Source organism: Trachinotus anak, unplaced genomic scaffold (assembly GCF_046630095.1).
Source record: "Trachinotus anak isolate AG129_WGS33_773 ecotype Australia unplaced genomic scaffold, CSIRO_AGI_Tana_v1 ptg000024l, whole genome shotgun sequence".
In the NCBI taxonomy this organism is placed as follows: Eukaryota; Metazoa; Chordata; class Actinopteri; order Carangiformes; family Carangidae; genus Trachinotus; species Trachinotus anak.
This window is the reverse complement of record NW_027273875.1, coordinates 16,353,957-16,366,448: the sequence shown is the minus strand read 5'-3', so window position 1 is coordinate 16,366,448 and position 12,492 is coordinate 16,353,957. Positions and strand designations below refer to the sequence as shown.

Genomic DNA, 12,492 nt, shown 5'->3' with positions numbered 1-12,492 from the left:
TATGTTGAATTTCTTAGCATATTGAAATATTAAGTGTTTTAATTTTCAATATTTTAAGACGCCTCCCTTATGAAATAAAACTGTCTTATTCCTTTATTACCGACCACTTCACTTGGTTTCTGCTGAAAGAAACCGGTAAAACAAAGCTCAGTTTGTGACGAATTTCATCCTCAACCAAGCATGATTTAACGACACAGATCAGAAAAGGCTCATGTGAAGAGATGAATGATGAAGAAGAAAGATGAGTCTGGAGTAAGTTTGAGTTTGTTTGCTGACTGTTTGTCATTTCTTGCTGTCAGTCTTTAGCTTGTGTGTGTGTGTTGGTTTAAAGTCAGCGGGCTCCACGCAGGAACCCGGCGAGAACAAGCAGCTTCTCATTCATTCACTGAGCTCCACGCTGTGAAGGCTGCTTCCTCCTGCAGGAGGTTACAGCAGCCGCCCGGACTCAGTGCAACAGCTGACCGTGGAAACACGATCACACGCATACGTGCTGCTTAAACAGCAACACGACATGAATGCTGTGTATCATTTTCAGACTCTCCTAAATCATCCCTGCTCAGTTGGAAATGAAATGTGAACAGAATAGAAAAATGTATGAAAGGTAACAGAACAAACGGAGCCAAATACCGATTCATTATTTATATATAGGCCTACTATATATATATTTACACACAAAAATATAATCGGCCGTTACTGAAGCACAGAAACCCCGACCAAACGAAACGTCCAACAGTATGGACAAACTGCAAAAAAAAAAAAAAAGTCAAATGTACACAATTAGGGAAAACAAAAAATAGAAAATAAAGAAAATGAAAATAACATGGAAATGTTCATTTGGAACAAAAGTGCAAAAGGTTGGAGAAGCTGGATGCATCTATGTTACAAAGCAAAGAGCTTTTCCATTCTCTGTCTTAAAAAAGACACAAATGTCTAGACAGTTCAGTGATAATAATAATAATAATAATTATAATAATAATAATAATAATAATAATAATAATAATAATCTGTGTTTCCTCAGACATAACAACACGGAAATTCCCATAGCCTGTACAAACAGTTAAAGGGCAATTGTAAAAAAAGACAAATCAATAGGCCCACTTTGCAGGTTTGAATAAATATTGACATTGTATTGTATAGACTACAGCCCGGTCCGTACCCCCCAATTTTTAAAACAGTAACTTAGTGTGTTATGTACAGTACATTTACAGTGTGAGCTGCTTATGAACAACGCTGCAGCCTACTATAGTAGATGATCCGGGGAGCAAATGTCATCCTCGATGTCCACGTCGTCGTCGTCGTCGTCGTCGTTTTCTTCCAGCAGGTACGAGTCCGGCTGCAGTCCGTGTTTCAGCTCCTCCGCGCCGGCGTCGTTCAGTTCGCTCTCGCTGGAGTTCTCCGCGGACCGCTCCAGCTCCCCGGGCGTCTTCCGCTCGTCCTGCGCTTTCCGCAGCTGCTTCTTGTGCTTCATCCGCCGGTTCTGAAACCACGTTTTCACCTGCGCGGGGGGCAAGAGGGGCGAAATGAGTGTGTTATAAAAAAAGATCATAAATATATGTAGCCTAATATAACCATCATTGGCCTGTGGTCTAAAGAATTTCCAAAACCTTTCAATATAAAGCCAAAATTATTTTTAGGCCTACATTCATTTTTAGGTGATCTAAATACGATCTGAACGACTTTTACTTTATGTTTAGTATTAGACTGTATATTTTAAAATATGAACTCTTGTTATAGGCTACTCATGTATTTATTATTGGAGCAGGCAACATTACACAAACACTCCTAAAGCTGTGAAATGACATAATTCATGTTCTTAGACTAGGGTATAGGCTACAGTGTCTGTACACTTACTGAATGTCTGTGTTTATGCTCTGTTGTTTAATGGCTACACATAAATACCAAATTTATCATTTTGAAATTATTGTTGTGTTTTTGTTGTTGGTGTGATCGCCAGTCTTCTTCTGAGCTGCATCATTCGGAAACATGGACTACACTTTTCACTAAGACATCACACATTAGTTGAAGTGCCCTTGAGCAGACTCCTGGTCAACCTGTAGCACGGTGCTTTGAGGTCTGTGGATGTGTTTACCTGTGTCTCGGACAGGCTGAGCGCCGTGGCGAGTTCCACTCTCTCCGGTGTAGACAGGTACCGCTGGATCTCGAACCTCTTCTCCAGGCCCGACAGCTGCGAGTCGGAGAAAACCGTCCGGGCCTTCCTGCGTCTGCAGTGCTTCCCTGGTAGCTCTGCGTGGTGCTGGAACAAGGCTGGCATCTGCATCCCTGCAGGGGACAGGAAACAGGTTTGAAATAAAAAAGAAAAAAAATGATATTGAAAAACAACATAAAAAACTCTACATATAGGCGATATAAGATGAACTAACTTCACTGTCACGGAGTGAATTGGCGTTTACTGTTTTTCATATTTTGGTTGTTACTTGACATCCTATATAAACCATATCTCACTTTAGCCTCATTGTGTAGGCTACAGAGTATGAACAGCCTAACTGCCTTTTAAAACTTAGGTATAAATTCAGATAAACAAAAGTGTGGCATGTAAAATTATTGTTTGATTTTTAAATCAATTTCAGTGCAGTAAAGAAAAACGGAATCCTGTGCTGAAAAGGTGAAGCTGCTCAGGCACTGGAGATCAGAGTTCACTTAACTGCATTTTGTAGGAGGTAGGATTCATTACAATTCGTCTGTCACCATAAATGATTTTATATTCTTTTATATTCCCAACTCATTAATGTAGCCTGATATAGAGTTAAGCAAGTCAACATAATAAAAGCCTATATACTAACAATGGCGTTCCCTTTTGAACAGATAAAGATATTTTTCTATTTTTCTATATTCTATTATTGAAATATGGCCTTCACTTCTAGCTACAGGCAACATTTGTTGTACATAAGATTCCTTGCTCCGAGGCCTCCGCCTCTCCGGCGCTTACCAGATGTGAAGAAGTACTGGTGGTGCTCCGGCTTGTGCAGGGGATGGTGCGGATGTGGCGCCAGGATTGGGGTCGGCATCAGTGGGTATCCGTACTCCAGGATGGGCATCCGGGAGGCAAGGGAGCTGCAGAACGGCGAGGGGATGACCTCTCTCAGCGGCTTGGGTTTGTGCAGTAAGATGTCCTCAATGAAGAACGACGTCGACCTCTGCGTGGGCGCCGCAGACGCGTAGTTCAAACTCATGATGACAGTTTAGTTTTGCTGTGTTTTTTTTTTTGACTTTAAACTTGCATCAGCATCTGCCTCTTCCCTCCAAGTCTCCAAGCCTTAAATGCAGCCTCTGTGTGTGCTCAGGGACATAGAAATCAGTGGGAGGGCAGATTTCCAACAAGTATTTATTCAGACACAGTGGCGGATTGTGGAAATTGATTTGCGCCTCAGCCAATTAGAGCTCTGTACGGGCGGGTTAGCGCTGCGAAGGGCTGGTTCTCCGCTCTGATTGGCTGAGACGCGATCGAAGCTTCGTGAAAGGCGCGGACAGATTCCAGATCAGCAGCGCACCTGTGGCTCGCGGGGTTGGCCTAGCAACCACGCTGCTTTTAGCTGCACGAGCACTATATGGAAGAATTAGCCCATTCTCATTTAGCCTGAATATAGCCTATAATATATAGCCTACTGTGTCCAATAGTTTCCAAACAAGCAAACAAAAGTATGAGGCTATTAAAGGTTACATTTGGTGAATTATGAACTATTTGCTATTTAAGCCACAGACCTGCGGTGGGTCTGTGTGTGTTGGTTTTAGCATAGCTTATTTAACATGGAGCTGATGGCGCAGTCTGTCTGTGGCATATTATTTATTGGAAGGGAGATTAAGAGCCATTTCAAGTCTGATTGCCCACTAGTGACTTAGAAAAAATAATTGAAATTGCCATTAAAGTATAGAACGGAGAACATGTTAATTATTCCTGACTGAAACATTTGGATATCCCCACAATTCCGAGTTGGTCTTTGGTGGTAAGTGGAAAGTGGCTTTGTCCTGTGGAAAAACAGCTCTAACAGCGCGTTTATGTCATCTGGTTTCATGGCGTTATTCCTAGTGGTGTATAGGTATATTACTACCAGTGGCTTGTAAAATATATTAGTCTATAGGCCCTTTGTTTGTGGGTAACCCATCTCACCTAGATAGCCTAAAATATTTTTTACTTCTTCTGGAATCACTGTGATATTTTTAAAACATCCTTATAAGATGCTTCAAATGGACTTTGAACAAGTCATCAAATCCGATGAAAGTCTGAGACACAAAACTTTAGATTGACTTGTCTTGAAACTTGAACATGCGGCCAGAGATTCACTCTGATCATCCATCTTCCTGCGTGTTTGCAGCTTTTGAATCAAGTGATGTAGCCTGTGTCGCAGGGGGATTAGGCTGCTACAGGTCTGTCTAATTCCGCCCAAATTGGCTGTAATTGTTGGTATTAAAATCTGGGAGAGTACAAGTGCCGCTCCTGTGCCCATTTGCGAAAGAAAGCGGTGCGCTGTAATTTGTTGATATGGTGTTGTCATCACATTTCTAATCAGGCCAGTTAATGTGAAAGTGTCTTAATGTAGGCAGAATTCACGCTGCAATGCTATTAGGCAATTAAGGGAGATGTTAGAGCGGAAGTTGTAATCCTCTGGCTGAAGGACAGAATTTCTATTTGATCAGATGCAGCGAGAACAAATTCATTACTGGGAATCAGTTACGCTGGAAAAGCTCTGTTCTGCTCTCTGCTTAGGTTTGTGTTAAATGAACGCGTGTGCTCAAAATGTAAATTAGCATAGTTGGCTGGCTGCAAATCAAACACTTTGGTGTGTGAAGGCTGTACATTAGTGCTACCTGATGTCATAAGAAAGGACTCAGTAATAACTTCCATGCACGCTGCTGCAGAATGTGCACAATCTTCTTACATCCTTCTTCTGACAGTAAGATGTTCTGTCATTTATATGTATCAAAATGATTGTTCTCTGGCAGATATAGATTGAAAGAAAAAAAAACAAAACACAAGATTCCAGGAAGTAAAACCACATTAAAAACTTATGTCGGACTTTTAAAATGTTTTTCTTATTTCTAAAAGTGAAGTTTAAGAATTGCAGCAGAAAAGGAAAGAGCTTTTTAAAGAGGTGGCCGCGGCAGATGGAGGTAACCCTGCTGCACCTGGCTGCGCGTCAGCCCCTTTCATGGAGCACACCAGGATAACAAGTTGCTTTTAGGGGGAAATTAGAAAGTAAATGAAACAAATGGTGATGAAATCGTCTTAAGGATCCGTTCTTGAGGCGCGGTTAAGCCGCTTTTTGTGGCCATTTCATTAAGTAAAAATTTGAGCCGGTCAGGCGGTGCGTCACTCCGTTAAGTGGCACGTTTGGATAAGAGGTTTGCAGCAGCACACTGGCTTTTACTGGGGTTACAGTGTTCCGAGCCGGAGCCATGCTGGTGGTGGACGATAGCGCAAAGGAATAAAGGGATGGAGAGGAGGGTAACACGCTTAAATGTGCTTGGGGGAGATTTGTGTCGGCATTTTGGGTCTCACATAAATAATAATAAAATATAGGTAAAACATTACAGGTCCAGGTCAGTTGTAACCACTTCTTTTTCCATGAATGGTGAAGTAAAACTTGGTTATTAGACATCAGTCAGATATTATAACAAATCATCACGGAGACATGGAGACGTGTTTTTTTTTTTTTTTTTTTTTTTTTGTATTCTGAATTTCATGATGTATTTCAGTGCGGACTGGTCTGAACATCATGTTGAAGGACAGATTCATAACGATCTGTGTTATGGACACACAGCCCAGTTTGTTTTATGATCTACCGGTGACTTAAACCCAGCTGTCCAACATCCAAAAAGAAATGAAATAAAATACACAGAGTGCTGTGGATGAAAATGAAGAGTCATATCCCAATCTTTTTTTTTTTTATTGAAATCATTTAAATTTGGATTACTCGTGCTCCAGAGGTAAACTCTGCGTCTATCTCATGAGCGTGATCCATGATTTATTCCTGGAGGATGGCTGAAGTCTTCTAATGAGAGTTCGCGCTCCTGGGGCATTCATGCATCCGGTAGGCACACATGTAGAATACACCTGGAAGGAGAGAGAGGTTAGCTCTTTGTTATCCACTTGCACGTTTTTTCAAATGAATCATTTAAACTTATATTTTTTCGCCGACATATTTGCGTCATTTTAATTCAACGGCAACACATGGAAATGACAATGTTTTGGGTTCTTGTTCTGTAATTAGCAAACGATTATTTTTCATTCATAAACAAAATCAAATAGGTTAACTGGACTTTTTATTTAATTTTGAAACATTTTCTCAGACTTGTTTGAGTCTATAGAGCAGCTTCGTTTTTATACCAAAGTCAGGAGTCTTACTGATCAGGACACGCATTATGCTCTGCTGAGTGGAAAAATGTTTGCAGTGCATCCAGCAGCACATTGGACACTGCTGTGTATTTGGCCTCCAGTTAGTGCATGATAATCAGGAAAAGTACTATAGAAATAAATGCATATCATGGTCTTATTTTCAATCACATACTGTTATCATCGTCCTTACTACTTTGTAATTTTTCTGAGATTTTCCGTTTAACATTGTGGTATTTTCAGAATATTGAATATGCTTTTCCTCTCCAAACCATTTTCATATTCAGTGCAGTGAAATGCATGCTGATCAGCAGGTGCTGCTCAGCATGGCAGAGGATTCAGAGATGAGCACTTACTAAAAGCATCACTTACTTATAATGTCACATCATTGATTAATCTGCTTGACTATGGGTTAACCCATGTATGCTTTGGCTGTTGCTGCTGAGAGCTGCATTGTGTAATGTGACATATTTTCTGCAGTTTTGTGTTCTTTATTACACACTGTACATGTAGTGTGAACACAATTAGCTGGGGATGCGGGCATGAGTCGAGGCCTTGACATTATGTGGACGTGAATTGTATCTGCTGCACTACATTAGAATTTTTAAAAGGTACTACAGGATCTAGTGTAAAATTGACCTAAATAAGAAAAGTATTTTGAGCCATTTGAAAACCATGACATCATAAAATCTGTTCTCCAAGCAGAAAATGTATTGACCTCTCAATGAGTGAATAGTTGCTTATACAGGAACTCACTCAAGGGTACAGCTTTAAGAGAGGTTAACATTTAGCAGAAAACGAACTCAGACAAATTGTGACTGAATTTCAAACTGAACAAATTAAGGAATTTGATGGCACCTCTGTGACCAAGAGGAATCCTGATGCTGTTTGGTTTGCTGGTTTACCTGAAAAGAATGTGAGCACCACTGACACCCAGCCAATGATATAGGACCAGGAGAACCTCCAGTTTCCATAGCGTTTCCCATAATAGTTAATGGTCACACCAGTGTACACTGCCATTGCTAGAAACACTAAAAAGCCTGGCAAAGAAAAGACAAAAGGAAAATGTTTCAGAGAGATTAATACTGCTGCTCATGGAAGCTGCAGTTTGCAGTTAGAGACAAGCATCAAATGATCTCACTCATAGTGAATACAGGCCACTACAAATTATGCAAAACAAAGCATTTAAAACAGTAGCTTAATGAAAACTCTGTGTCATGACTGAGGTCTTTTATAAACAGAATAAGCAGCTGTTTTGTGAAATTGCGCTGATAATGGAATCATTAAAAAGCCATTAGTTCATGATTAGTACATAATTATTACTATATATTATTATTTATTTTTCAAACACTTGCCTTGATCCTTGAATCTTTGGTTGTTAAACTCAATTAAGTTCAAATTAAATTCAAATCACAGCTCAAACCAAAGTAACAAAGTGAGAAACCAACAGAACTGAACTTACATGAGATGAAAAACAATATGCCTGCAGCAAAGGTTTTGTCAAACCTGTCGAAGGAGGAGTAATGGATGAAGGCCATAATGCCAATGATGATACCGATGAAACAGGCCAGAAGAGAGAGGATCATGAGAGCACGGGTGGCGTCTAAGTGGGCTGAGGACAAGGTCAAAGGTCAGTCACTGGTTGGGTCAGTGCAAGTCAACAGAGGTGAATGATCTGAGATGCAAGACGTGCTGAGGCCAAATTAACAATCATATGATGAAGACGAGTAGATTACTCATTTGGTCAAAGTGTTGTCAGATGGAAATCTTAAATCTATCAGCCACAGTGTGACTGTTCCTTAACACTCTGATACAGAGTAACGCTGTCTTTAACACTTCTGTTCTGGAGGCAGAGTCAATAGAGCTCAGTGCTCTAGAAATGTGTTTTTCTGATGTCTGTCACAGGGAGCCAATTCTGTGGACAGAGTAAATTAAGTGTAACCATGACCAAAACCTTACCCATAGTTCCATATAAATAATAATAAAAAAAAAATTAGTATCACAGCATTCCATTTTTGATTAAAGGCCCCATATTTTACAATTTTCCTGTGTTCTATTTGAAGTGTTGATATCCATAAAAAGATATATTTGTGGTTTTAAGTACCAAAACATCTAAATGTTGTTTTACATCGCCTCCTCAGTCAGCCAATCAGAAGAGAGGCTCTGAGCATCTCTTTTGATTGGCTGACTGTTTTCTGACTGATTCAAAAAAAAATACTGCAGATTTGGGGTGAAGGTTGGATGGTGGGTCCAGGTGGGCAGGGCTTGGGGCATGGCTGAGAGTGGTGACTTCTTTGTTGTGACATCACAAAGTTACAGAAGTCCTGATGACTCATTTTAAGGCACAGTTTCTGAGGCTGTGTGCATTTCTCTGTGGACTGAGCTCTTTGATACTTTCACAATATTAATATAGAACCTAGACCTGCTTTATAATAAAAAAGACATGGAAATCTACCTCTATACTATATGAGACCTCTAAAGCCTTTCTCTGCCCCCATTTCAGCCTACATTAGCCATAGAAACACACAGCTGTCCAGACAGCAAGCTTGCAAGCATCCCAATGTGACGAGTGATGAGGGAGGATGTGTTGCTGACCTTCTGAGATAGTTATTGCTGTTATCAAGTATATTGAAGATATTCTTTACCTGTACAGTGCACAGGATTGCGATCACAGTATGGAGATAACTTCTTGCTAGCTTATAATGCAGCAGAAATGATTTTAGAGCTAAGTGAAAGATACTGAAGTTAGTAGTTTCGCAGTTGTCTGTGACACTTGGCTGCACTTACCAAAGCTGACGTTGTGTGGGAAGCATTTTCCCGGCATACAGTAGCGCCACAGGCCCTGGTGCATATAGTTGCTGGACTGCCGATACTGCATCCAGTAATCGGTTGCTGTGGAAACAATCAGGAGGATGTTCCCCACGCCTGCACAGAACAACCCTCCACCCATAAAGCTGTACATCCTGCACCTGCAGACACACACACACAAACACACAGAGGAACAGAAGGTTGCTTAGAATCAGTGGTCAGTGGACAGGCCCCCTCCTCTCCACCTCACACACACACACTTCAGGGAGAGAGGGTGTAAGTGTCAGTAATTGCGTTGTAATGAACATATTATTTCCACTGGATTGAGCTGTGGGTCGTCTGTGTGTGTGTGTGCTTCACTTTGTTCTCTGGGAGATCAGTCCCTGAAGAAGGCTTTACATGCACCCCCACTCACAATGCGCGCACACACACACACACACACACACACACACACACACACACACACACAGACACACACACACAGTCCAGCCTCCATCGAATCCAGCGATGCTTTGATACTTGATACATCTATTGCTCATTGTTCCACCTGGATGCAATATCCTGCAGCCGTCCTCTCTTTCTCATGGAGAGTTGTCATGGATGTTTTTTGGGGAAAGGATGATAGAGAGATATATCTTGTTATGTCTGAAACCTGAACGGGATGCTCATTGAAGAGCTCTGTGTATTCATTGAAGAGCTCTATATTTCCACTGGATCACATTTCCCCCTGAGCATCCTCTGGTGAGTCCCAGCAGCTGTCTCAATCTTTTTACATCAGTTTGATCCCCAACATGTAAAACAAATGAAAACTGTCTCAGAATGTCAGTGTTATGTGCCATATTGAAAACCCTATAATCATTTCAGCGAATATTAACATCAGTCAGACAGTTGTTCTTAATATTTTTCTAGGTTGTCATTTTCTTTCAAGTCAGAATAAAAAAACCCTGAAACAAGCAGGTAAGTTAATTTTCTGTTCATTCAGACAGAGGCCTTGCCCGTGGCGGCCACTGACCTCGAGGCTGATGGTTTCCTCTCAATCGCACAATCACATCACTCAACCTTTCAACAGAAATTCTTCCACTCTCACTTCAAATGTCCAGTAAAACATGTGAGAAAACTGACCCACCAAAAGGAGAAATGCTGTGCATATTTCTTTTATAATCACTTAGATGATACAAAAGACATTTTAAAAGACAATAAATTCAGACAAAAACCAATGTGCACATTTTTCTGGCACAGCAACAGCTAATATTTGCATTATTGCCTGTGGAGCTCTTAGTTTAGTGGAGCTGTGTCTCCACATGAGCAAAAAAGCACTAGAAATAGAAACTAATGAAAACACAGATAACTAAATGAACACCAAAAGTTACTGGACAAAATTCAGTATTATCTTACCGTAATCAATCTCTTCTATGAAAACACGGATTAAGACAGGGCTGCCTGACAAAATACAAGAAGATCCTGTAATGCCAACACAGGCAGATTTCCAGCGGGCTAATAGCTCTAGCATATGATGGGGTGAACAGGGAGAAACTGGGGCTACAACAAACACAGCGCTGAGACAATAGGCCGGGGACGACCACCGACCAATCAGCATCAACCAGTTTTGTAGTTTGGGAATCTGCTGAAAAAACAGAAATGGCCAAAGCTTGGCAAGCTGAAGTAATACTGATGACTGCATGGTTTTAATTGAAAGTGGAGGGCTGAACTGGCTTTAGTGGAGGGTGAGCCAGGCATTAAATGGTCTGCTTCTGATTTTTGACTCATTTAACAAAGCAAACATTGTCACATTGTTTAAAAAAGTCTTGAAAATCTAATATTCCGGTTAAGCTTGAATGCACAAAATAAATTTTACTGAATTTGCTCTGATGGATTTCAGTTAGCATTGCAGTGAATATGAATTATTATCACCACACACACTGTGTTTTCAGCAAGTCCACCAATCTATGAAAAATCTATCATATATTCATCATTTCTCTAAAATGTACTATATCAGGCCATTTAAACCGACAATCACATGCTCTTGTTGCAGTGAACCTTGTGACTGTTTTAGATATATAGATTAGATAACATACAAAATTCTTTATTGATCCCTTGGTGATTAATAAATTATTAAAATATTAAAACAATTATTAAATAAAGTAGAAATAAAGGGGTTTGGCTGTAATACCAATCATAGCAAACATTTACCAATTTCCAGCAAGAGCATTTATTTAGAGCAAATTTATTTATTTATTTATTTATTATTACATTTGTTCACTACCATTTAATCTCTTTTGCTTCAGATTTTCATTTAATCAATAAATGGTCGAGATGATCATCTGTGTAACCTGCACTGATCCCAAGTACTGTTGCATGGTAGCATAGCAGTTAATACTGAATGATAAAGATGCCTTTTCATCATATATCCTGTATCTGTGCAGTTTGTGAGGTGATATCTTAACTGCCTTTTCTGAAAACTGTCATTTACATCTGTCATTTCCTTTGGATGTATGCAGAGGATGTAAGCTTTAAATGTCAGCATAAAATATGTTGAAGCTTCTGTGTAGCAAGCGAGAGAATGTGCTTTACATTTCAAGTCAGTTTGAGTCTGTATTTTGTTAAAGGATCCATCTTGTTCTTCTGGAACTGAGGAATATGGTTGAAAAGATTTACAAGTGATTACTTTATTTCAACATAGCTGACCCGAATCTGGTTTGGTTTGTTGGAAGCTCTCAGCTTTCATTTGAGGGCATTAATCTACATCAGTCCTTCAGTTCCCAAATTAGTCTTCCTGTTATAGGAATCAGTTTATTTGAACTTAAATAAAGTCACATTTCATGTGCGGTGTTAAATCCTTTCCTGGCCACAGTTGGCAGTTTAACCACAGACATGAGCAGACACTTGATGTGTTCCCTGGTGATGCTTTTCCAGGTCTGTAGAGTAGACAGCGTCACATCTCACTTATACTGGGGCTTTCTGCTTGGTCTTCATTCTGGACTCAATCCTGAATCCTGTCAGACTTAAAGTGGTAGTTTGGGTTATTTGAGGTAGTCATACAAAGATTCAGATCAGTGTGCTGCATGTTAGTGGAGGCAGCAAAGAGCAACTAGCAGAGTGGTGTGCTGCAGCGCACGGGGTCAGCAGAAAAAACATGTTTTAGACACTTAAGAAAGACACCCACCAAAAAATTAAATGTACATGTCTTTTAGAATATTTTCAGTGATTTATCTTCTTGCTTTATTTCTTTCTGATTCACTCAGCAGACCTGTGGCTGGGGCATAATACAGTGCGTACCGTATGTGGGCTTGTGCGTAGTACTAAAGGAAAGTGCTGTTTTCATGGGAAGATAAAGC

The 12,492-nt window shown here is 40.2% G+C and overlaps 2 protein-coding genes across 2 annotated transcripts; both read right to left on the bottom strand.

Annotated features, from left to right (window-relative positions):
* Positions 1-624: 624 nt before the first annotated feature.
* Positions 625-4,150, bottom strand: bsx (brain-specific homeobox). Its single transcript, XM_071461031.1, has 3 exons — positions 2,948-4,150; positions 2,090-2,280; positions 625-1,495 (listed from the first exon to the last, which is right to left on the bottom strand). Exons 1-3 carry the CDS (start codon positions 3,189-3,191, stop codon positions 1,241-1,243), a joined length of 690 nt encoding a protein of 229 aa, XP_071317132.1. The 5' UTR covers positions 3,192-4,150; the 3' UTR covers positions 625-1,240.
* A 1,734-nt stretch (positions 4,151-5,884) lies between these two features.
* On the bottom strand, positions 5,885-10,709 carry lim2.1 (lens intrinsic membrane protein 2.1). The gene is made up of 5 exons (XM_071460939.1): positions 10,553-10,709; positions 9,137-9,318; positions 7,812-7,961; positions 7,255-7,389; positions 5,885-6,070 (listed from the first exon to the last, which is right to left on the bottom strand). Exons 2-5 carry the CDS (start codon positions 9,309-9,311, stop codon positions 6,009-6,011), a joined length of 522 nt encoding a protein of 173 aa, XP_071317040.1. The 5' UTR covers positions 9,312-9,318; positions 10,553-10,709; the 3' UTR covers positions 5,885-6,008.
* Between the last annotated feature and the right edge of the window lie 1,783 nt (positions 10,710-12,492).